The following is a 26,846-nucleotide window of genomic DNA, read 5'->3' on the forward strand; positions in this document are numbered from 1 at the left end:
TGGGACAACAGCAACAGTAGAATTTAACTCAACCACAATCCTCATGCCCCGGCATTTCCCCCACTCTACAATTACCATCAAGCCAGGGGATCAATCCTGGTTCAATGAACAGTGCAGAAGGGCATGCCAGGAGCAGCACCAGGCATATCTAAAAATGAGCAATGAATCTGGTGAAGTTACAACTCTGGACTACTTGTGTGGCAAACAGCGTAAGGAGCAAGCGATAGACAGAGCTAAGCGATCCCACAACCAATGGATCAGATCTAAGTTCTGCAGTCCTGCCACATTCTGTGGTGAATGGTGGTGGACAACAACTCACTGGAGGAGGAGGCTCCACAAATATCGCCATCCTCAGTGATGAAGGAGCCCAGCACATCAGTGCAAAAGATAAGGCTGAGGCATTTGCAACAATCTTCAGCCAGAAGTGCTGAGTGGATGACCCATCTCGGTCTCCTCCAGAGGTCCCCAAATGGCAGTCTTCAGCCAATTCGATTCAGTCCACGTGATATCAAGAAACAGCTGAAGACACTGGATACTGCAAAGGCCCTGACAATATTCCGGCAACAGTACTAAAGGCTTGTGCTCCAGAACTTGCCACGCCCCTAGCCAAGCTCTTTTTGTACAGCTAAAGCACAGGCATCTACTCAGCTATGTGGAAAATTCCCCAGCTATGACCTGTACACAAAAAAACAGGACAAATCCAAGCCGGCCAATTACCACCTCATCAGTCTACTCTCCATCGTCAGTACAGTAATGGAAGGGGTCATCAACAGTGCTACAAAGTGGCACTTGCTTAGCAATAACCTGCTCACTGATGCTCAGTTTGGGTTCTGCCAGGGTCACTCAGCTTCAGACCTCATTACAACCTTGGTTCAAACATGGGACAAAATAGCTGAACTCCAGGGGTTAGGTGAAAGTGACAGCCCTTGACATCAAGGCAGCATTTGACCAAGTATGGCATCAAGGAGCCCTCGCAAAACTGGAGTCAATACCTGGCACAGAGGAAGATGGCTGTGGTTGTTGGAGGTCAATCATCTCAGTTCCAGGACATCACTGCAGGAATTTCTCAGGGTAGAGTCCTAGGCCCAACCAACTTCATGGCTACAAGAGCAGATCAAATGCTAGGAATCCTGCAGCAAGTTACTCACCCCCTGATTTCCCAAAGCCTGTCCACCATCTGCAAGGCACAGGACAGGAGTGTGATGGAATACTTTCCACTTGCCTGGATGAGTGCAGCTCCAACAACACTCAAGAAGCTTGACACCATCCAGGACAAAGAAAGCCGCTTGATTGGCACCCCGTCCACAACCATTCACTCCCTCCACCTCCAACAAACAATGGCAACAGTGTGTACCATCCACAAGATGCGCTGCAGAAACTCACCAAGGCTCCTTAGGCAGCATCTTCCAAACCCACAACCACTACCATCTAGAAGGACAAGGGTAGCAGATAGATAGGAACACCACCACCTGGAAGTTCCCCTCCAAACTACTCACCATCCTGACTTGGAAATATATCGCCATTCCTTCACTGTTGCTGGGTCAAAATCCTGGAACTCCCTCCCTAATAGCACTGTGGGTGTACCTACACCACAGGGACTGCAGCGGTTCAAGGAGGCAGCTCACCACCACCTTCTCCAGGGCAATTAGGGATGGGCAATATACGCTGGCCTCGTCAGCAACACCCACACCCCGCAATTAATATTTTAAAAAATTCTCAGGACTCTGGTTAAGAAAAAGGTTTCTCCTGAATTTCCCTATTGAATTTATTAGTGACTATCTTCTTTTAATAGCCCTTAGTTCAGGTCTTGCTCACAAGTGGAAAGGTCTTCTCCACATCTATCCGAGGATTGTCCAACCTTTCTACATCAGGGGCCGCACTTTTTTTTTCACTCAAGCAGCCAATGAGCAAATTTCAGAATGATAAGGTTCCTCCAACATGGAATTGAAACCCAACCCTGTATCTATATTGAGAAACTTCATCCTTATTACTATTTCTTATTTTTAAACTGGACTTTTCTGATGAACAAAGACAGTTAAGATTATTGGCCTTCTGTCTGGAAATGATCTCCAGCAGTCTCCAGAACAAAAGAATTTTCTTATCAGTTTCGGGAATTTCACACCTTGTTATGCCTAAGGAACTTCTAACAGACTACCTGGGACTGTACAGACCAATTTCAAAGTGAGTGACAGGAATGCCACTTGCATTTGATAAGCCAACCTTGCTCGTGGAGTCCGTGGGTCTGTTGAGACAACAGTTTCCCAAACACCAGACCTCAACACGAATGGTACCCCTTTCAACCCATGATGACTGAGACATTATCAATCCTGAAAGCAAAACCAAATTCCAGAAGTTTGATAAGCATCCTTTGTTGAATTCTCAGTGGAGAAGGAAGCTCACATAATTCAAGGCTCTGGCCTTTTGAGCAGTTTAATATTACCTTTCTGAGCTGTGCAGCCAGTCTGCTATTTAACATCCAACTGGCAGGTCACACAGGCCCATCTAACCTGACTCTACTGGAAGATTTTGTATCCTCGCCTACAGAACTGTCACCATCTCTGCATGCCTACTTCGTCCTGCAACATCAACGCCACCTAAAAAAGTGAATCTTACAACACCGGTCTCCAGCCGGCCAACCACCGAAAGCCCATGTAAAAGGCTTCCTCATTGGACTCTGATTTTGGGTCTCTGGAACTCACGTGAACCAATGTTCAGTTTTTCTGTGGTCCTTGTACTGTAAGCCTTCTTTCCTCTATCCCTCCCTTTTCTATGTGAGTGCAGAATGGGAAGTTGTGAACACTCCTTTTTTCGGTTTTGAATGTGTAAAAATAAACTAACTTTCTGAGTTAACCCTGACTCAGTTTGCTGTGGGATTATTAGTAAAGTTGGATCGCACAAAAACCAAGGGATGGGAAAAAATGCCACCGCTTATTCTTAAAAAAACTAATACAAAACACCTTATGTTTACGCACAGGTGGCAAGAGGGAAACATTGCTGTTTGAACTGACCCTCTCCTGTCCATAACATCTGACATAACATTAAACATGAATTTTTAAAAAAATCAATGTCAAAGTAATAAATAGATAATTCAAAGAATAGTTAATAAAAGTGACATTTAAAATTGCCAAGCAGCAGAGCTAATCAATAAAGCCTTTTTTGCCTTTGCACTTATGAAGCAGAGCTAAAGAGACACAGGCTAGGCCCCAAGTCCTGGTCACCAGGGAAGGAAGCGGGGGCCTTGGCTGAGCTAAGAGGTTGGATTGAAATAATACTGACCTTGCATTTGCCTCTGGCGGCAAACTAGCCTCAGTGAAATTCATATGAAAGTGAGAGGAAGTGGTTGCCTTTCAGCCTGGGTATTTTTGCTCTCCTGACTTGCTTTGTGGATAGGTTTTTAGGGAGGGATAACAAGGGGAAGGGTGTGTGTCCAGCTCACTTCCAGTCTCAGGGTTCTCGCTCTCACTCATGCACAGACTCACTCACTTTCACGCACAGACTCACTCACTTTCACAGGCTTGCGTACTTTAGGAAGAATGTGAAGGCATTAGAGAGGAAACAGAAAAGATTCACAAGAATGGTTCCAGGGATGAGGAACTTCAGTTATGAAGATGGATTGGAGAGGTTAGGACTGTTTTGCTTAGAGAAAATATTTCATAAAGGTATTCAAAATCATGAGGGGTCTGGACAGAGTGGGTAGGTAGAAAGTGTTTCTGCTCTTGGAAGGATCGAGAATGAGAGCATTACTACCAGAGCCACGTACTGTTCAGAGTAGATATAGCAGGATATATCGGATGAATACATAGCTGAAGAGATAGTGTGAGGGGGAGGGTTTCAGATTCCTGGGGCATTGGGACCAGTTCTGGGGGAGGTGGAACCAGTACAAACTAGATGGGTTATACCTGGGCAGGACCGGGACTGATGTCCGAGGGAAAATATTTGCTAGAGTGGTTGGGGAGGGTTTAAAATGGCAGGGGGATGGGAACCTATGCAAGGAGTCAGAGGAATGTGCAACGAGACCTGGGTGTCCTCCTACACCAGTCGTTGAAGGTAAGCATGCAGGTGCAGTAGATGGTAAAGAAGGCAAATGGTATGTTGGCCTTCATAGCAAGAGGATTCGAGTACAGGAGCAGGGATGTCTTGCTGCAATTATGCAGGGCCTTGGTGAGACCACACTTGGAATATTGTGTGCAGTTTTGGTCTCCTTATCTGAGGAAGGATGTTCTGGCTGTAGAGGGAGTGCAGCGAAGGTTTACCAGACTGTTTCCTGGGATGGCGGGACTGATATAGGAGGAGAGATTGAGTCAGTTAGGATTATATTCACTGGAGTTCAGAAGAATGAGGGGGGATCTCATAGAAACCTATAAAATTCTAGCAGGGCTAGACAGGGTAGATGCAGGAAGGATGTTCCCGATGGTGGGGAAACCAGAACCATGAGTCACAGTCTGAGGATATGGGGTAGACCATTTAGGACCGAGATGAGGAGAAATTTCTTCACCCAGAGAGTGGTGAGCCTGTGGAATTCGCTACCACAGAAAGTAATTGAGGCCAAAACATTGTGGGCAGAATTTTCCAGCTGACGTGCGGGTGGCAGAGCCCACACGTCAGCGCGTAAAATGACGCGCGCTGACATCACGCGAGCGTGCCAACGTCAGCGCGCGACATTGCGATATTTCGGTGGGCGGGCGCACTCAGTTCGCCCGCCATTAATTGAAGGGCTCGTTAAGGCCCTTAACTTGTCAGTTGTCCATGATTTTGAGGGGCCGGTGTGAACTTCAGGTCGGCGCACAGGCCCAACGGGCAGGTGGATAGGAGATTATTTCAGAAAACGTTTGCAATGTCGGCTCAGAGGGGTTGTTCATGTTTTACATGAAGTTATAATTGATGAAAGTGTTTAAAAGTTGCCTGTGTGATTGTTAGCAGTTCTCATCGATTTCCAAGAGCTTCTTGTGTAGTTTGAAACCAGTCTGCAGACAGTAATCTTTCTCCGGCCTGCAGCTTTCTGGAGGCCTCCATTTAGCCTGGGGATATGGGTTCTGACCTCTCCACTGGAGGCAGCTCCCCTGAGGAGGAAGGGAGGGATAGAATAAGGAGGAGGCCAGGACTGGACAATCAGCCTCCAGGGGAGCCACCTTTGGGAGGCCAGGCACAGACACAAGGGGCGCAGGGCCAAGAGGTTGTCCAAGGTGCAAGGGGCCCCAGAAGACGCCACTATCCTGCTGCCAGGGTATACAGGCGGCGAAGCAGCTACCTCAACATGACTGAGGTGCAGTGTCGAAGGAGGCTCCAACTCTCAAGGGAGACAGTCAACTATATCTGTCAGATGATTGGCCCTGAGATCTCCCCTTACTGTGTGGGTGGACACCCCATGCCAGCAGCTCTGAAGCTCACAGTTGCCCTCCAATTCTATGCCTCTGGCTCCTTCCAGGGCTCAGTGGGTGATCTTTGCGGTGTCTCCCAATCAGTTGTCCACACTTGTGTTAAGCAGGTTACAGATGCTCTGTTCAGATAGGTATCCACCTTCATCCACTTCCGCTACAACCAGGCAAGTCAGGCGCAGCGAGCCAGAGGCTTCGCGGCCATTGCAGGCTTCCCCCGCATCCAGGGTGCAATAGACTGTACACATGTGGCCATCAAGGCGCCAGCAGGTGAGTCCGGTGCCTTCGTCAACAGGAAGGGCTTCCACTCCATGAACATGCAGATAGTGTGTGATCACAGGATGCAGGTTCTTCAAGCCTGTGCAAGGTACCCAGGCAGCTCCCACGACGCCTACATCCTCAGACACTCCCAGGTGCCGAGGCTCTTCAGTGCTCCGGCTCGGCTGGATGGATGGCTGCTGGGTGACAAGGGCTATCCCCTGTGAAGGTGGCTCATGACGCCACTACGCCGTCCAAGAACAGAAGCTGAGCAGCAGTACAATAGGAGCCAGGGCACCACAAGGGCTGTGGTGGAGAGAGCCATCGGTCTTCTCAAGATGTACTTCCATTGCCTGGACCGCTCAGGGGGCGCACTCCAGTACCCCCCAGATTGTGTCTCTGTGATAGTGGTAGCATGCTGCGCTCTGCACAATCTTGCGCTGGAAAGGGGGGATGCAGTTGACGATGAAGACCTTGACGCCCTGGATGAGGCTGCACATGATGAATCCAGCAGTGCCTCAGACGATGAGGAAGCACAGGGCAATGATGAGGGGCAGAACGATGACCCGCATTTACACCAAGGAGGCAAGGCCACCCGTGACAATTTAATCCAAAGAACCTTCAGCTAGCTCCACACACATGGATCAGCAGGAACAGCATTGCCTGGCACTTCCACACGTGGCACTTAGGTGCCACATCTTCCACCTGTTCAGCTGCAAATAAGGGCTTAGTACAGAAACATCAATTACCACTCAAACACTCATGATAAATATGTGAAAAAGAAAAATGCACCACAAACAAAAGACCCTCAGCCATGGTAACAAAGGTGGATTTTATTTTGTCCAAAAGAAAAACACACAGCACTTGTTTGCGATCACAAAAATATGGGTCCCTATTCTAAGGCCAACATAAAATCACCAGTGACATACCCGGGGGGTGCCTAAGGTGCCTTATGCTTACGTTTTCAGGTGCTACATCTAGGTGCCGCCCCATCACTCGGACTGGCTTGAGAGACAGCCTGCTGACTCTGGTGTCCTATTGGGCTCGATGACCTTGGCGGGAGTCCTCTGGCCCGTGGAGCCTGTGATGGCCCCGCCTGGGAGGGAGTAGCCAGTTCCTGAACAGGGACCTCCCCAATTGTCACAGCCTCAACGGAAGAAATGTTGACTGGCAGAGGGGTGGAGGAGCTGCTGCCCTCATCCGGAGCGCCCTGAGAGGAGCTCGCAGCGACGACAGGCAGCTGCTGCGCCGACGTGAGGTCCCTTTCGACCTCCCTGCTCACCGCAGATGCATGGGCACCGAGGGCCGATGCTTGGTGTCCACAACATCTCCCACATTGGGAATGACCACCCGTGGCCAGTACCGCTGTGAGGGCTTGCAGGTCAGAGCGTATCCCAATCATGAAATATTCCATTCGATTGAAGCCCCTCTCTATGAGAGTCGCCAATCTCTCATTGGAGGAAGCCTGAAGCTCTGCCCTGAGGGCCAAACCTTCACGTGCACTCTGCCTAGACTGCTCCGTCGCAGAGAGCAACTGAAGCATTCCCTCATGCAACTCAACCAGATGAAAATGCACTTCCTGCCGCTTGTCCTGCAGCTGCTGCACTGGGGACAACACCAGAGGCACGTCATCAGTGCCGGACTCAGCATATGCCTCGTCCCCTGCAGCCCTCCGGCTGCTGGAGCCATCGGCACTCTCTGCCCCTACCATCTCCTCCAGCGATTGTGATGTGCCCTCTCCACTGTGACCCAGGACACTAGCTGACAATAAAGTCCCCACCAAGGTGTGTGCGTCTGCGCTGGTGCCTGGCTGGCTGAAATGATGTGCCGCAAGTTGCACTTGTTGGCCCTCAGGTGTGGAGGGTGGGCTGCAGGGTTGAGGTGCGGGTTGCTCTGATGGTGATGCTGAAATTAACAACAAGGACAGTGCATCAGTTAGCGTGCATTCAGTTCAACCTTTCATCCCTTTCTGCCCTAGCCTCATAAGTCGCTCACCCTTCAAGACCCTAAGGAGTAAAACATTGGTGAGGTGAAAAGAGTCAAGACCAGCCCCAAACATTAAACGCACATGCAGATAGGCTGGTCAGATGGCCTCAGGAATGCCACATGGCATGTTATGAACCATAGGAGTGGTGAGAGTACAGAGGTACCTGAGCTGGATGCATTGTGGCCTGGATAGTTGCAGGGCTGAGGAAACATTGCAAACAGTAGCAACATTTGCCGTCGATCACAGGAGATTGAGAGGTCACATTATTGGCCTTCATTCCATAAGGAGTGGCATAGACCGGGTGGGCAAATGGCAACATTTCCCCTTGGCGCAGGGATGAGTAACGTGGTGGCATTCATCTAAGTTGAGTGCTATGATGTCCACAGCTGAGGTGCTGAGGACCTTTTGGACAAAGTGATGTGGGGCACACTGGCTGAAAGGGTGGTGGAGGTCCCAAACCCTCTCAGATGAAATAAGTCTTTGGCTGTGCAGCAGCAATCCAATAGGATGTTAGACCATGGCGATAGTGGTCACAAATGGGATAAGGTGACTTTGGAAGGTGGTGGAGACGCGATTCCTCAAGGGGACGAGGGTCCCTTCTGTATGACCCACACGTCAGAATGTCTCAGTCTGTGAATGAGCATTGTTTCAGCATTAATGACTGCGGCAACCATCAGTGGTTTGGATGGTGGGCAGACAGAGCGGATGGGACTGTGGACCTCAAATACCTGGCCGCTGGACACCGGCCTCGCCGCCCCCGGCTTCCCTGGCCTCCTGACTCCTGCCCAGCTCCATGGCCTGCTCTTCAGAAGGTGTGAAGCGCTGCAGGAGGGCGTACCCACCTCCAGTCCTCTGGCGCTCCCGGGCATTGTGGTGAGTTTTTGCCTGCAAAACAGAGAAGAGGATTTATTGGGGCTGCTCGCTCATGTAGTCTGCACGCGCATGCCGCACCCCAACCCCCAACCACAGTGGCTCATCTGAGGCCTCCAGCGGCTCCTGTCCACATTACTAGTGATCGGTCCCCAGAAGATAGCACAGCTGGTCCCAACCCCCTCCCCCAACGGCCACCTTGGACACATTCGGCGTCCATCACTTTGAATATCACACGGCTCTTAGCGCCCATGGCAAGGAGGTGCAACTAGGTCCAGCGCCAATGCCAGCAGATGGCACTTGCCCAAAACACCTTGAGGCACCCCTTGCACCATCTCATTACCATCAATATGACATGTGTTGGAGTTCTGAGTATGTGTCCAGCAGCCTCCCTGCAGGTTGCCCCCAGACTACTCAAATGCCACAAAGACCAACATATGCTGTGGGGAGAACCCTTCTTCTCCTCAACCACTAAGGCTGATGTAAACATGGTCAGTACCCATTTGCCCACCCAGCGTGCGACAGATGCCCTAGGCAGGAACAACAGCAAGACATGGTGGGGGGGCTCAAAGGCTAAAGCTGCCTTCTGGGTCAAATGGCCAAGACAGACGTGGTACTCACCCATCCACAGCACAGCAAGTCATTGAACTGTTTCCTGCACTGGGTGCCAGTGCACCACACATCATCATGGGCGCTTACAGCGTCACCCACCTCCTCCCACGCCTGGCTGGTGACATGGGGGGCCCGTCTCCTTCCGTCCTCCGGATACAGAAGGTGCCAACGGATGCCCACCTCTTGCAGGAGGACAGCAAGGCATGCAACAGAAAATCAGGGGGCACAGTGCCCCCCCGCTGGCCTCTCCTGCAGCCTGCCCCCCTCTTCCTGCTCATGCTGCTGTCCACTCGGACCTCCCTCCCTCTCTCCACGAGTAGCCATGGTGCACTGCCTCAAGCAGGCTGCCTGGCCACTCTTTAAACAGGCTGCTGGTTTCCCATTGGAACTGGCAGTCTGAGGCCGCCCGCCCCCGCGACTATTTTCCTGTTCTCCATGGGAGTCACTAACCCGCTGGGCGGGCCTTAATTGGCCCGCCCGCGGAAAATGGCGGCGCAGCCCATTTCTTCAGTGGCAATTGGCCACCCGCCCGACCGACAAACGTAAAATTCTGGCCTATATGTTTTCAAGAAGGAGTTAGATATAGCTCTTGGGGTGAAAAGGATCAAAGGATATGGGGAGAAAGCGGGAGCAGACTATTGAGTTGGATGATCAGCCATGATCATAATGAATGGCGAAGCAGGCTTGAAGGGCCGAATGGCCTACTCCTGCTCCTATTTTCTATGTTCCTATGTTTCTATGAGAGGGCACAGATTTAAAGCCATTAGAAAAAGAAGCAAAAGTGATATCTCAAAAAAAACTTTTTCACACAAGTGGTTAGGGTCTGGACTGTGCTCCCTGAGAGTGTTGATGGTCACAAGCAGGGCATGGCGGCCAGTACTATGAGGTGTGAGGTCCTTGGAGACAAGATCACAGATGTCTATGAAGATCCCCATCCACAAACATTCACTTCCTCCACCACAGACACACAGTGGCAGCAATGTGTATCATCTACAAGATGCACTGCAGGAACTCACCAAGCCTCCTTAGGCAGCACCTTCTAAACCCATGACTATTACCATCTATAAGGAGAAGGGCAGCAGACAGATGGGAACACCACCACCTGGACGTTCCCCTCCAAACCGCTCACCATCCTGCCTTGGAAGTATATCACCGTTCCTTCATTGTCGCTGAATCAAAATGCTGGAACTGTAGGTGTACCTACACCACATGAACTGCAGCGGTTCAAGGAAGCAGCTCACCACCACCTTCTCAAGAGAAATTAGGGATAGCAATAAACGCTGGCCTAGCCAGTGACGGTCACATCCCATGAATGAATATAAAAAAAGATCTGACTGGAGAGTCACAGTCTGCCACGGTACTGGGTCTCAGCCATCTCGAAGTAGCTCCGTCTTCGATGGTAGATCCTGTGTTAAGGGTATGGCTTCCATTGTCTTCCTACTCCTCTTTCCTCTCCTGTGCCCTCCTAATGCCCTGGGGTTCTACCCTTCCTGTGGAGGAAGTTGGTCCTCATTTCCAGTGGGCCCAAAATCTGACAGTTGTGCCCCCAGTGCTAGTTGCAGCCTTCTATCTTGGAAGATGGTCACTCAGTTGTGATTGGCAGCCTTGCCCCCTGCTCTTCTGTCCTGCAATGGCATGGGAATGCTGACCCTCTTCAAAGCCTGGCCACTGAGTGGCCACTTTCTCCATCACTTGTGCAGCACCAAGAGCACATCCATATCAAGTGCCGAGTCGCCCTTTGTCCTGCTGATTCTTTTATGGGACGAGGTCGGTGGCCTGGAGTAGTAACAAATGGCTCCACGCCCTTTACCTGCCTGCCTACCTGCCTTCAGTTGACCATGCACCCCTTTAAAAATTTCAACATCCAGGCTTGACAAGCTCCTAATAAGCTTTTAAAGTGCTTTAATCGGCCTCAATTGGGAGGTGTGAGGGATTCCTGTCTCCTGATAGATCTGTTGGGTTTTGTCACTTCGAACATTCCCAAGCACCAGCCTGTTGGTTCTGTAAAAGGTGAAATAAGACCTTGCTTCAACATGGAGTCAATTTCCTTCTTTATCTTTGGGAAGAGTGGATAAGGAACTTTTCTGGTGTAAACAAGCCTTCATTTCTGGAGTTATGTAGAATAGTTATGTGGTATGTTGTATTCAGTTTTCTAGTCCTGTGAATAGCTGTGGAAATGCAGCTCTTAAGTTTTTAGATTTCCACTTGGTTCCTGGATCTCTCCAAGGAAAGGCATCTCAATATCATGGATATCATCTACTCCATGGATCTTGCCACCTTTCAAAGGCTCTCCTTTGTATGTATTCTGTACAGGCTTCTTGCTTTGGTACACAACCTGGAAGTGGCCCTTCGTTCTGCAGAAATGGCATTCAGCCTCTTTGGCAGTTTTCCCGCCTGTGTTTTTCCCTGTCTCACCAATTACAATTAGCACGGACTGTTGATGGAGGTTCTCCCTTGGTTTTTATGATTGCTTCTCTGTTTTTAAATTTAACATACTCTACTGAGTCAGCTGCTTTTGAAATATGGTTCTTCCTATCACTCTGAATTGCTGATCGATTTTGCTTCCTGACCTCAATTCATCTCTTGACGGCAAATGGTCAGACAAGGTTTCATCCAACACTCCGATGACAATTCTGTTTCTGATTAGTTCATCTTTCGAGCTGCCATATTCACAGTTCTCTGCAAATCTAGACAAGTCGTTTATAAATGCATCAACACTTTCCCCTTGACATTGGGTACATATGTTAAATTTGCCCACTCAACAATGATATTATTTCTCAGACTGAAATATGTAGCAAGTGCTTTGATTACTTCCTCATTTGTGGCTTTTTCCTCATCAATGCTCTACCACTCATCGCACATCACTGCTCACCTTCGCAGCGAGGCCTGATGTGGTGCGATATCTGGCAAAGCTTGGGTGCTAGTTCAGCCATGCTTCTGCTTGGTTGGGGCTCACGAACTGGTTGAAGCTTTCTGGTAATGGCAGAGGCTTTTCCATACTTGTTCTTTCCATTCACTGCCACCATATAAAGTTGTGTATTGTTGTGCTGAGGTAAGGAAAAACACTACCTTTTAGAATACATCTTATCGTGGCTACATTTTACTATGAGAGCAGTATCATGTGACATTGCATCACTTCCTGTAATTATACACACAGTATCTAATTAGCATATTACACTGTTAGAATTAACCCCTTATACTAGAGTCAGAAGCCTCCTTATTCTATTTTGTTTTAATGTATAAACGATTAGGAAAGCAAAGAGACCTGTGAACTTAAATTATTAAGGAATATAAAAAACATAGCAAACTAGTCTACAGGCATAACAACAAAAGTAAAATCAGCAGAGGGATCTGGCCACTAAAGGATGCACAAGGAAAACTCACATAATAATAGTAAAATGGTAGAAATATTAAATAATTACTATGCCTCACTATTTGCCAGCTTGGAACTAGTAAGGTAGGCATAACATTAGAGGGAAAATATCAAAAAAGATATAAAGACATTTAAGATAGAAAGGAGGGCAATAACTGTATCGCACTCCCTCAGTACTGCACTGGAATGTCAGCCTAGATTTTGTGCTCTGGAGTGGGATTGAATCCATAACCTACTGACTCAGAGGCATGATTTCTACCAACTGAGCTGCAGCTGACAGTCTTCCAGCAGATTACTAGGATTGTTGTGCTGCCATCCCCTGTGGGTTGCTTCAAGGAGCAAGAACCTGCTGTTGTCTCTAAGGGTGACAGCATTCGTCTCCTTAGTTCTGCCACTCCCTCAGTGCCCTTGCTATTGCCTATCAGCCAGTCAACCCAGATTACTGCTGGCAATGCCCAGATGATGCAGTCTGAGCCTAATTGAGGTCATCCTGCAAGCCCATGTGCAGTCTCTTTCACTGAAAGTTGGCAGCCTCCTACGAACCATGCTGCAGCTATTGGGGTAGCAGTGTACAGAAGCACTACAACAGGCAAAAGCACATGGACAACACACTCTAAGGAAATGTACAAGAGTAATTATTGACATTTGTATGGAAATATGGCATGCTTTGATTTATAAATTTGGTTAAGAATGTTTATTTTGTGTTGTGTTTTATTTCTGCATTGTGGCCAAATAGACACCGTGATGGCCAGTTACAAGGAATGGGATTGTTGACGAACTGAGAGTTGAGGCTGCAGTTACTGGGTGAGTCATTCACAAACAGCCTACCAGAAAGCAACTGTGTTGATTGCCTCTTCCCTTCCTCTTCCTATTCTTCCTCCGCCTTCTACTCCTCAGCTGGCCCCCAACTGCCTGGTGTAAAGAGTTGTGCCTTCATGACTATGAGGTCATGCAGCATTTTTATTTATTCTTTCACAGGATGTGGGCATCACTGGCTAGGCCAGCATTTATTGTCCATAGCTAATTGCTCTTGAAAAGGTGGTTGTAAGCTGCCTTCATAAGCTGCTTCAATCCATGTGGTGTAGGTACACGTAAGTGCAATTAGGAAGGGAGTTCCAGGATTTTGACTCAGTGACAGTGAAGGAATAGCGATATAGTTCTATGTCAGGATGGTGTGTGGCTGGGAGGGAAACTTGCAGGTGGTGGTGTTCCCATGCATCTGCTACCCTTGTCCTTCTATGTGGTAGAGGTCCTGCATTTGGAAGGTGCTGTCAAAGGAGCCTTGGTGAGTTGCTGCAGTGCATCATGTATATGGTACACACTGCTGCCACTGTACATTGGCGGGAGCAAACGTTTAAAGTGGCGAATGGGATCCCAATCCAGCTGGATGGTATCGACCTTCTTGAGTGTAGTTGGAGCTGCACTCATCCAGGCAAGTGGAGAGTATTCCATCATACTCCTGACTTGTGTGTTGTAGATGGTGGACAGGGTTTGGGGAGTCAGGTGAGTTATTCGCTGCAGAATTCCCAACCTCTGACCTGCTCTTTGAGCTGCAGTATTTATATGGCTGGTCCAATTCAGTTTCTGGTCAATAGTAACCCCCAGGATATTGATAGTGGGGATTCAACGAATGTCAACAGTGGAATAGTCTGCTATTAACAGCCTGCTACAATGTTCCAGTAAAGCTCAACGCAAACTGGAGGAACAGCACCTCATCTTCCGACTAGGCACTTTACAGCCTTCCGGACTTAATATTGAGTTCAACAATTTCAGATCATGAACTCTCTCCTCCATCCCCACCCCCTTTCCGATCGCCTTTTTTCCAATAATATAAAAAAAAATTTTACAAATATATTTTTCTTTTCCCTCCTATTTTTAAATTTATTTCAATCTATTGTTTCATCTCCACCTTTTAGCCCATTTCGATCCCTTCCTCCCACCCCACCCCCACTAGGGCCATCTGCCACTTGCTCGTCCTGCTTTCTACCCTTAGTGTCCCCATTAGCACATCTTTTAGATAATATCACCACTGTCAACACTCCTTTGTCCTTTTGTCTATGACATCTTTGGCAGTCTCTTCTTGGCCTCCACCTATCACTGGCCCCCTCTCGAGCTCTACCTGTCCCACCCACCCCCCTCTACCAGCTTATATTTCATCTCTTAGTTCTGATGAAGGTCATACGGACTCAAAACATCAACTGTATCCCTCTCCGCAGATGCTGTCAGACCTGCTGAGTTTTTCCAGGTATTTTTGTTTTTGTTGTAGTAGAATAGTTAGATTCTCTCTTGTTGGAGATGGTCATTGCCTGACACTTGTGTGGCACAAATGTTACTTGCCACTTATTAGTCCAAGCCTGGATGTAGTCCAGGTCTTGCTACATTTGGACATGGACTGCTTCAGTACCTGAGGAGTGGCGAATGGTGCAAACATCCCCACTTGTGACCTTAAGATGGAGGGAAGGTCATTAATGAAGCAGCTGAAAATGGTTGGTCTGAGGACACTACTCTGAGGAACTCCTGCAGTAATGTCCTGGGACTGAAATGATTGACCTCCAACAACTGCAACCATCTTCCTTTGCGCAAGGTGTGACTGCAACCAGTGGAGAATTTTCCCCCTGATTCCCATTGACACCAGTTTTGCTAGGGCTCCTTGACGCTACACTTGATTAATTGCATGCAGCAGACCATTACAAATCATGACACATGTGCTTCTGAGTACGGCAAGGTTCCTCCAGAATAGACTAAGCAGCAGAAATATTATTTCAGCACCCCAATGGTCTGCTCTATCACATTTTGTGTGGCAGCATGACTTTCATTGTATGTGTACTGCCCACATATGCGCTGGTTACACATTGGAGTCATGAACCATGTGCAGTTACTCAAATTTTCACAGTTGGCTGCCACAGAATGAAGGCACAATGACAGATAGTGGGCATTGATTCTCTGCATAAGGTCGCACACCAGCTGAATACTGAGGGATTAGAATCTCTTTTGGATGTGGTAGATCTCAGGCTTGACATGCAGACCAACAAATGGACATGCATGCAGTTAATAACATCCTGCATCAGAAGGACAACCACAATCCTTATAAAGTTGCTTACTTGATCCATCTGCCTCTCTCTGTAACAGAGAATTAAATGTATTTCACTCAATTCAGACTCAGTACCTCGCTTATACAACAATGGACAGCTAACTGGAAGATGTTGCAAATATTGCCTGCTTCAGTCTGGAAAGAAGTATAGGCATGAAAATTCATATCCGCAGTCACTTTTATGGTCACTGGCAATTCCAACTATGCACTGCACTCAAATTGCATTTATGGATGCAGCAAGTGGGAGACTTCAGTAAGGACATCATGAGTGAAGCACAGGCATTTGACACACTGTTTCTCGCTGAGGTACAAGTGCTGGAATTACTCCCTGAAAACTGGGTGAATACAGCCTCAAACAGAGGCTATACGCATCCTTCTCCTCCCTCTTCCAGCTCTGTGTTAACACTGCTCATTCTCCCTACCACGTTAAAGGTAATGCATACTATTGCTCCTATATTTGGAAGCAAGTGGCTTGTGCACAATCGTCAAAGTCAGGTCAAAGTCCTTCAACATGTGTTACGCTACTCCCTGTTGATTTCAGCAACTTTAACCACCTCTAGAAACCACCAAGCACTTCTATAATTGCAGCATAAGGTAGTAATAATCAGCAACTAAACATTAAGTAGTTGATGATCCCCTTAAGTAACGCTGGTGGGGGTCCTTCCTGCTGCTGAATGTATGTTCTATGGGTGTTCAGTTGTGGGTGTTTAAGAGATGGCATCAACTGGCACTTATCAAAATGGCATTTATTGTGCTTAAAAAAAACAAATACTATGAGTGCTGAATTTGTAGGAAGAAAGTGTTTGGAAGTTCCCACGTGACTTATTGGAAATCAAATAGATAATAACCTAGTGAAAATTGACTGCGATAAACATATCTTTTCAAAAATTGTCCAAGAATAAATTCAGTACGAGTCTTCAAGATGTGACTGAATTTAATGTGTAAGCTTCTTTTTATTCATTCATGGATGTGGGCGTCACTGGCTAGGCCAGTATTTATTACCCATCCTTAATTGCCCTTGAGAAGGTGGTGGTGAGCTACCTTCTTGAACCGCAGCAGTCCATGTGCTATAGGTACACCCACAGTGCTGTTAGGGAGGGAGTTCCAGGATTTTAACCCAGTGACAGTGAAGGAACAGCGATATATTTCCAAGTTAGGATAGTGAGTGGCTTGGTTGGGAACTTTCAGATGGTGGCGTTCCCATGTGACTGCTGCCCATGTCCTTCTAGATGGTAGTGGTCGTGGGTTTGGAAAGTGCTGTCTAAGGAGCCTTGGTGAGTTCCTGCAGTGCATCTTGTAGATGGTACACACTGCTGCCACTGTGCGTCGTTGGTGGAGGGAGTGAATACTTGTGGATAGGGTGCCAATCAAGCAGGCTGCTTTGTCCTGGATGGTGTCAAGCTTCTTGTGTTGTTGGAGCTGCACTCATCCAGGCAAATGAAGAGTATTCCATCACACTCCTGGCCTGTGCTTTGAAGATGGTGGACAGGCTTTGGAGAGTCAGGAGGTGAATTACTCGCTGCAGGATTCGTAGCCTTTCACCTGCTTTTGTAGCCACAGTATTTATATGTTCAGTTCAGTTTCTGGTCAATGGTAACTCCCAGGATTCAGTGGGATTCAGTAATGGGAATGCCATTGAATGTCATGGGACGGTGGTTAGATTCTCTCTTGTTGGAGATGGTCATTGCCTGGCACTTGTGTGGCGTGAACGTTACTTGCCATTTGTCAGCCCAAGTCTGGATATTATCCAGTTTTGCTGCATTTGGATATGGGGACTGCTTCAGCATCTGAGGAGTCTTGAATGGTGCTGAACTTGCGGTGCCCCTAGCCAAGCTGTTCCAGGACAGCGATAACACTGGCATCTACCCAGCAATGTGGAAAATTGCCCAGGTATGTCCTGTACGCATAAAGCAGGACAAATCCAACCCGGCAAATTACCGTCCCATCATAGAATCATTGAAAAGTTATGGCGCAAAAAGAGACCATTCAGCCCATCATGTCTGTGCTGGCCAGAAATTTTTTTTTTTAAAAACTAGCCGCTCATTTTAATCCCACTTTCCAGCACCCAGTCCATTGCCTCGCAGGTTACAGTGCTTCAGATGCAGATCCAAGTACCTTTTAAATGAGTTGAGTGTTTCAGCCTCAACCACCAACTTAGGCAGTGAACTCCAGATGCCCACCACCCTCTGCGTGAAAACGTTTTTCCTCATGTCCCCTCTAATCCTTCTACCAATCACCTTAAATCTACGCCCCCTGGTAATAAATCCCTCAGCTAGGGGAAACAAGCCTTTCCTGTCTACCCTATCTAGGCCCCTCATAATTTTGTACACCTCAATTAGGTCACCACATAGCCTTCTCTGTACTAAGGAAAACAACCCTAGCCTATCCAATCTTTCCTGAAGCTGCAATTTTCAAGCCCTGGCAACATTCTTGTAAACCTTCTCTGCACTCTCTCCAGAGCAATTATGTCCTTCCTGTAATATGGTGACTAGAACTGTACACAAAATTCCAGCTGTTGCCGAACCAGCATTTTATACAGTTCCATCATTACATCCCAGCTTTTGTATTCAACACCTCGTCCAATAAAGGAAAGCATTCTATATGCTTTCTGTACCACCTTATCCACCTGTCCTGCCACCTTTAGGGATCTATAGACATGTACTCCAAGGTCTCTCACTTCCTCAACCTCTCTCAATATCCTCCCGCTTATTGAGTATTCCCTTGCTTTGTTTGCCCTCCCTAAATGGATTACCTCACATTTTTCTGGATTGAATTATTTGCCACTTTTCTGCACACTCAGCCAAACCATTGATATCATTCTGGAGGCAACAGTTATCCTCTTCACTATCAACTACACGCCCAATTTTTGTGTCATCTGCAAATTTCCCAATCATACGTCCCACATTTGTGTCCAAATATATACAAGTAGCAAGGGTCCCAACACTGTATCCTGTGGAACACCAATGGGAAACCTCCACTCTCGATCATCAGTAAAGTGATGGACTGTGGCATCAGGGAGCCCTAGCAAAACTTGAGTCAATGGGAATCAGGGGGAAAACACTCCACTGGTTGGAGTCATACCTAGCTCATAGGGAGATGCTTGTGGTTGTTGGAGGTCAGTCATCTCAGTTCCAGGACATCACTGCAGGAAGTTCCTCAGAGTAGTGTCCTCAGACCAACCATCTTCAGCTGCTTCACCAATGATCTTCCTTCCATCATAAGGTCAGAAGTGGGTATGTCAGCACCATTCGCGATTCCTAAAGCAGTTCATGTCCAAATGCAGCAAGACCTGGACAATATCCAGGCTTGGGCTGACAAGTGGTAAGCTTTCATGCCACACAAGTGCCAGGCAATGACCATCTCCAACAAGGGAGAATCCAACCACGACGCTTTGACATTCAATGGCATTAACGTCTCTGAATCTCCCACTATCAACATCCTGGGGCGTACCATTGACCAGAAACTGAACTGGACTAGCCATATAAATACTGTGGCTACAAAAGCAGGTCAGAGACTACGAATCCTGCAGCGAGTAACTCATCTCCTGACTCCCTAAGCCTGTCCGCCATCTACAAGGCACTTGTTCTCGTACTTGAGATAGGACTGAGTCTCTACTTGTCCAGTCTCTGATCCAGCAAGCACATACCAGCAAGGAATCTAAGAAATTTAACAATAAAACAAATTTATGTGGAACTGGGACATCCTCAACATTTTCTTGTAAAGGCAAACGACTGAGAGCATCGGTATTTGCAATTTGATTTCCAGGCCTATGTACAAAAGTGTACTCATATGCTGCCAGGATTAAAGCCTTATTTGTGTTTCTGTGTCTTCTTTCTACGTGCTGCCTTCTTTCTGGCATTGACTTTAATCTCAGCCTTCTTTTCAACTTCAATATTGGCCAGACTACTCTCAGATGCAAGCTCGACTTGAGTAAACTCAGTTGTTGAGTTTCCCAAAGTTTCATCATCTGTCTGCTTCTTAGAAAATTCTGCAATTTTTGCCTACAAAACCTCTTGGCTTCATGTACCAGATTCTTCAGTTCTTCCATCTCTTTTTTGTACTTGTTTGCTGCCTCCTGGAAAATTGAGCATTGTTGTGTCTTCTCTGCCAACTCATCCTTCAGTTTATTCAGAGAAGTGCTGAATGCTTTCTGTTTCTCTTTGTATTTTTCCAGTGGTACAAACTTAGACCTAAGGGAATCTTGTATTGTGTGATGGTCTTTCAGCAGGTTTTCTTTTTCCTTTTGGAGTTTGCTCACCTCGACTCGAATTGTCATCAAGCATGGTCTCTTCGAGTTCCTTCTGCTGTTTTACCATGTTTTGTACAGGTTGTTGAATCCTTACACAGTCCTTTTCGAAAACAGGAAGTTTCCAGCTTCCTTTCAGAATTTCAATGGCAAATCAAGGTTGATTTCCCTTAGCCAGTTTTGCCCTAGAAGGCTTGGTGCTCTGCCTCTCAATACCAACACTGTTAGCTTTACCGATTGGCTTCCATAGTGGATAGTTACTCTACTTATGCCTTTGGTTTGAGTGTCTTCACCCTTGTACGTTTTTAATTGGGCAGTTGTTCCTTCTAAATTTAATTGATGTTCCCCATTATTCAGATATCTAAAGGTATGTTCCCCAATTACTGTAGTGGAAGCTCCTGTGTCCACTTCCATTCTAACAGGTCTATCATTCACTTTCACTGTTACATATATTGGTTCTGGCTTTCCAGCCTTCAAATTAAACAATGAGTAATATCTGAATTTGTTGCTTCAGGCTCTTCTACCTTGTAGACCTCAATGGGTTTTTTTTCTTTTGTAATTCTGCCTGACTATTTCTTGCTCTGTCTCATTATGTGTCCATTTCTATGACCATAAAAACATTCTATTTTTTAAACTGCCAATCATTAAAAGATTGCTTGTTTCCATCACAATTGAAATTATTCCTTGTTTTCGCTGCTAAGTCATTTTTTCTCATTTTCCTGCTAGTGGGAGCTGTTTCCCACTTCTCAGCAGAATTTTGCATTTTTGCACCCTTTTGGCTGGGGTTTCCCACCCATTGTGGAGGGTGGCGCCATTTTGCGCTCCCTGTATGGCTTTTAAATCCCTTACTGTGCTTTCCATGGCCAGTGCTATCTGTTGCGCCTTCTTTTTGTTTCGGACAGTAATCTCTTCTGAATCATGTTCTCATTCACACCGCACATTAAACGATCTCTGAGCATGTCATTTAGAGATGTACCAAACTCAATGTTCCATTAACTGCTTAAAACTTGCCACATAACAAACAGCTGTCTCCCCTGGGGCTCTATTTCTCGAGTTAAACTTGAACTGTTGCATCGTTACTAAGAGCTTTGGTTGATAATGACCCTTCACAAGGTCCACCAATTTATCAAAACTTTTTGAATCTGGGGCACTTGGTGCCGCCAAACTTTGAATAGGCTTTATTCCCACACGTACTTAAGTGGATCGCCCACCTCCTCTCTTCCACCGTAATCTTGTTTGCTTGGAAAAAGAATGCGAGGTGTTCAATGTAATGAGACTAATCGTCCATGGCTGGACTGATAGGATCAATTCTTCTGAATTGCAGCATTCTGAGAGGGAGTTATTTTGTTGATTTGAACGGAACTTCTACTTACAATTACTGTGCGAGGTACAACCAGATTTCTTTTCTCTTGATTTCTTCCATTAACTTGTTTTATCCTTGTCGCCAGTTTGTTGGATCTTGTGGATCCTCATCGCGCGTTTATTGTAACTGGTAGCCGAGTTGGTACTATAGATAGATAGATAGAGTTGATCAGCAGACACTTCTTAGGCGGAAAACATTATGTTTATTTACAAAGGTAATCAGCAGCAACTACATGTGTGCTTTCTCTTCAAACCCTAACTCCATACTACCGGCTACTAACTACAGAGGTAGCCCGCGCTACTCTTCTATTGGTTACTCAAGATCGTGTGATCTTCCTCAACAGCATTCTTCTTAATGGTATACTACAGATTAGATAAAACCATAATTACCACAGGGGACACCAGAGTTAACTGTTCCAGAACAGGCACAGAAGTCAATGCAGGTGATGCTCTGGTTAAGATCAGATAAATAAGAATTCTAAGACTTGTAACTACTTTTACCTCAGTCTAGCAGAACATAGTGTTCGGACCTGAGGTAGAAGAGGAGCAAAGATTTCACGGTACCATCTCCCATGTTGTTCTGCTCAATAAACTTAGTACCATTTTCTTCAGAAGTACCATTGGATCCATAACCATTCTCAAGATCAATGCGGTATAATTGTCCAGCTTGTACCTCATAAGTCCTTACCTGCACTTTAGCTCCCATGCAGCTTGTTTTACAAGTATTGATAATAGATTGAAGGGTACCTTCCCAGGGGGTGCTTTGGGGTAAGCCACTGAAGAAACAGGAATCTGATTTCCATACCCTAAACCACCAAGCTTGTTAAGTGTTAACATCATTCTCTCCATTGTTACTTTGGCGTAGAGCACTGGGCCACACAGCAGCAGCCACAATAGTCTCAAAGAAACATAGAAACTAGGAGCAGGAGTAGGCCATTCGGCCCTTCGAGCCTGCTCTACCATTCAATATGTTCATGGCTGATTCTCTATCTCAACGCCATATTCCCGCTTTCTCTCCATACCCCTTGATGCCCCTAATATCCAAAAAATTATCAATTTCTTTCTTGAATATACTCAGTGACACAGCCTCCGCAGCCTTCTGTGGTAGAGAATTCCACAGGTTGACCACCCTCTGAGTAAAGAAAATTTTCCTCATCTCAGTCCTAAATGGCCTGCCCCATATCATGAGACTGTGGCCCCTGGTTCTAGACTCCCCAACCAGGGGAAACATTTTCCCTGCATCTAGTCTGTCTAGCCCTATTAGAATTTTATATGTTTCAATCAGATCCCCTCTCATTCTTCTAAACTCTAGTGAATACAGGCCCAGTCGAACCAATCTCTCCTCATACAGTCCTGCCATCCCCGGTATCAGCCTAGTGAACCTTTGCTGCACTCCCTCTATGGCAAGTGTATCCTTTCTTAGGTAGGGAGACCAAAACTGCATGCAATACCCCAGGTGTAGTCTCACCAAAGCCTTGTATAACTGCAGTAAGACATCCCTACTTCTGAGCTCAAATCCTCTTGCAATGAAGGCCAACATACCATTTGCCTTCCTAATTGCTCGCTGCACCTGCCTGTTTACTTTCATTGACTGGTGTACAAGGACACCTAGATCCCTTTGTACATCCACATTTCCCAATATATCACCATTTAAATAATACTCTGCCTTTGTTTTTCACATCGAAACGTATAACTTCATATTTATCCATGTTATACTGCATCTGCCATGTGTTTGCCCACACACACAACTTGTCTAAATCGCCCTGAAGCCTCCATGCATCCTCCTCACAACCCCGCCCAGTTTTGTGTCGTCAGCAAACTTGGAAATTTAGTTTCCTCATCCAAGTCATTGATATATACCATGGATAGCTGGGGCCCAAGCACATATCCCTGCGGTACACCACTAGTCACAACCTGCCATCCGGAAAAAGACCCATTTATTCCCACTCTCTGTTTCCAGTCTGTCAACCAATTCTCAATCCATGTCAGTATATTACCCCCAATCCCATGTGCTATAATTTTGCCCACTAGCCTCTTATGTGGGACCTTATCAAAAGTCTTCTTGAAATCGAAATACACCACATCCACTGGTTCTCCTTTATCTATTCTACAAGTTACATCCTCAAAAAACTTCAGTAGATTAGTTAAGCATGATTTCCCTTTGATAAACCCATGCTGACTTTGTCTAATCCCCTTAATGCTTTCCAAGTGTTCTGTCACCACGTCTTTTATAATAGACTCTAGCATTTTCCTCATGACTGATGATATGCTAACTGGTCTGTAATTCTGTCTTTTCTCCCCCTCCTTTTTTAAATAGTAGGTTACACTTGCCACCCTCCAATCTGTAGGAACTGCTCCAGAGTCTATAGAATTTTGGAAGGTGGCCACAAATGCATCCAATATTTCCAGGGCCACTTTCCTTAGTACTCTGGGATGCAAACTATCAGGCCCTGGGGATTTTTCAGCCATTAACCCCACTAATTTCTCTTGCACCATTTTTTTACTAATACTGATTGTCTTCAATTCCTCCCTCTCACTTGACCCTTGGTTCCCCAACATTTCTGGGAAATTATTTGTGTCCTCTTTTCTGAAGACAAAACAATTCTTCTGCCATTTCTTTGTTCCCCATTATAACTTCCCCCGTTTCTGACTGTAAGGGACCTATATTTGTCTTCGCTAATCTTTTTCTCTTCACGTATTTATAGAAGCTTTTACAGTCAGTTCTTATGTTCCCTGCAAGTTTACTCTCATTTTCCCCTTCTTGATCAATCTTTGTGCCCACTTTTGCTGAATTCTAAACTGCTCCCAATCCTCAAGCTTGCTGCTTTTTCTGGCAATTTTGTCTCCTCTTTGGATCTAATACTGTCCCTAATTTCTTTTGTAATCCATGGTTGAGCCACCTTTCCTGTTTTATTTTTGCACCAGACAGGAATGAATAATTGTTGTAATTCATGAATACGCTCCTTAAATATTAGCCATTGCCTATCCACCTGTCAATCATTTTAGTAAAGTTCCCCAATCCATCATTGCCAACTCACACCTCATACCCTCGTAGTTCCCTTTATTTAGATTCGGGACCCTAGTTTCGGATTCAACTTCTTTACTCTCCATCTTAATGGGCAATTCTATCATTTTATGGTCACTCTTCCCCAAGGGAAGAACAACAAGATTGTTAATTCATCCTTTCTCATTGCACAATACCCAGTCTAGGATAGCCTGCTCTCTAAAACAAAAACAGAATTACCTGGAAAAACTCAGCAGGTCTGGCAGCATTGGTGGAGAAGAAAAGAGTTGACGTTTCGAGTCCACATGACCCTTCAACAGAACTGAGTGTAGTTAGGAGAGGGGTGAAATATAAGCTGGTTTAAGGTGGGGAGCGGGGGGAGAGAAGTTGAGGGTGGGGTGGTTGTAGGGACAAGCAAGCAGTGATAGGAGCAGATAATCAAAAGATGTCACAGACAAAAGGATCAAAGAGGTGTTGAAGGTGGTGATATTATCTAAGAAAAGTGCTAATTAAGAATGGATGGCAGGACACTCAAGGTACAGCTCTAGTGGGGGTGGGGTGGAAAGACTGACAAGGTATTAGTTGTAGATTTAAAAATAATGGAAATAGGTGGGAAAAGAAAAATCTATATAAATTATTGAAAAAAACAAAAGGCAGGGGGAAGAAATGGGGTGGGGATGGGGGGAGGGAGTTTAAGATCTAAAGTTGTTGAATTCAATATTCAGCCCGGAAGCCTCCTCTCTAGTTGGTTCCTCAACGTATTGGTCTAAAAAACCATCATGTACACACTCCAGGAAATCCTCCTCCTTAGTATTATTGCTAGTTTGGTTTGTCCAATCTATATGTAGATCAAAGTCACCCATATGTTGTACCCTTATTGCGTCCGTCTCTAACTTCCCTTACATCTCCATTACTGTTTGGGGGCCTATAGACAACCCCCACCAATGTTTTCTGCCCCTTAGTGTTTCTCATCTCCACCCGAATAGATTCCACATCATGATTTTCTGAGCCAATAACCTTCCTCACTATTGCATTGATTTCCTCCTTTACTAACAGTGCTACCCCACCTCCTTTCCCTATTTGTCTGTCCTTCCTAAATATTGAATACCCCTGGATGTTCAGTTCCATTCTTGGTCACCCTGCAACCATGTCTCCATAATTGCAACTATATCATAACTGTTTATATCTATTTACGCTGTTACTTAATCTACCTTATTGCAAATGCTCCACGCAATGCCTTTAGACTTGTCTTTTTAACCTTGTTAGTCATCTTAGCTTTATTTCGCACTATGACCCCATTTGTTTTTCACCTTTGTTTTTTCTGCCTTCCACTATTACTTCTTATTTTTCTGTCTTTTGTTTCTATCCTTGTTTCCCCTTCCTGTCTCCCTGCTCATGTTCCCATCCCGCTGCCATTCTAGTTTACACCCTCCCTGAAAGCACTAGAAAACATGCCCCCCAGGACATTAGTCCCGATCCTGCCCAGATGCAACCCATCCTGTTTGCACTGGTCCCGCCTTCCCCAGAACTAGTCCCAATGTCCCAGAAATCTGAATCCTTCCCCTCTACACTATTTTTTCAGCCACATATTCATCTGATATATCCTGTATTTTCTACTCTAGCTAGCATGAGGCACTGGTAGTAATCCTGAGATTACTATCGTTGTGGTCCTACTTTCTAATTTACATCCTAACTCCCTATATTCAGCTTGTAGGACTTCATCCCTTTTTTTCACCTATGTCATTGGTACCAATATGTACCACAACCACTGGATGTTTGCCTCCCCCTTCAGAATGCTCTGCAGCCGCTCCGAGGCATCCTTGACCCTGGCACCAGGGAGGCAACATACCATCCTGGAGTCTCTTTTGCAGCCACACAAAAGCCTGTCTGTTTCCCTTACTATTGAATCCCCTATCACTATAGCTCTGCCACTCTTATTCCTCCCCTCTTGTGCAGCAGAGCCACCCGTGGTGCTATGGACTTAGCTCCTGCTGCTCTCCACCTTCCCTTTCCTTGCCTTCACCTCTAGGGGAAGGGCTTAAAAGTGGAGTGTTACTTCAGTTTCTTTATGCCTTCTCCGAGGGACAGGCCTGACGGTGACCCCGATTAGTGACACTTCTTAAACCGCCTTTAGTTTCCTCAAATTACCACCATACTGTACCTGCAGAGGTGCCACATTAGGTGCACTAGTCTCACCATGTTCATGATCATGGCTTATTCTCTTCTTGACCTGCTGATGAAATGGAAAAACTTAATTTGGTTATTGTGGGGCCATTTAAGTTACTTAGATAATGGAACCATATTCAGCATGGGACTAGCTTTGTCAGTGATGTAATTTGATCCCTTGTAGAGAGTTTCAAAGACTCCCACTCTCACAAAGTTGCATTCTGAGTCCCTACTTCTAACCCCAGGGGTTTACTCAGTGCCAGAAGCAATCAGTTGTGTAGGTGTGTCCTCCCAAGATTGAGGGCAGCCTTCATTGCAACTCTAATAAGATTTCTCATAACCCAGCAAGAGCTGACAGCCTGGTGAACAGGCTAGTGGGGGGGGGGGGGGTGGTGGGGGATGTGTGCTTCTCAGAGGCAGCCCTGTGCCCATCGGGGGCACAAGGTGTAAACTCCCGCTCCTTGTTCCCCTCCCTTTACCTGTCACATCCTGCACTCCCCTC

The 26,846-nt window shown here is 46.3% G+C and overlaps 1 protein-coding gene across 1 annotated transcript in view; it reads right to left on the bottom strand.

Moving 5' to 3' along the window:
• Window positions 1-8,415, bottom strand: part of LOC144667574 (scavenger receptor cysteine-rich domain-containing protein DMBT1-like) — a 192,173-nt gene extending 183,758 nt beyond the window's left edge. The window contains exon 1 of the mRNA XM_078541169.1: window positions 8,349-8,415. Within this exon, the coding sequence (XP_078397295.1) occupies window positions 8,349-8,415 (67 nt within the window). The remainder of the gene's footprint in view (window positions 1-8,348) is intronic.
• Between the last annotated feature and the right edge of the window lie 18,431 nt (window positions 8,416-26,846).

Source organism: Cetorhinus maximus, chromosome 1, assembly GCF_964194155.1.
Source record: "Cetorhinus maximus chromosome 1, sCetMax3.hap1.1, whole genome shotgun sequence".
NCBI lineage: Eukaryota > Metazoa > Chordata > Chondrichthyes > Lamniformes > Cetorhinidae > Cetorhinus > Cetorhinus maximus.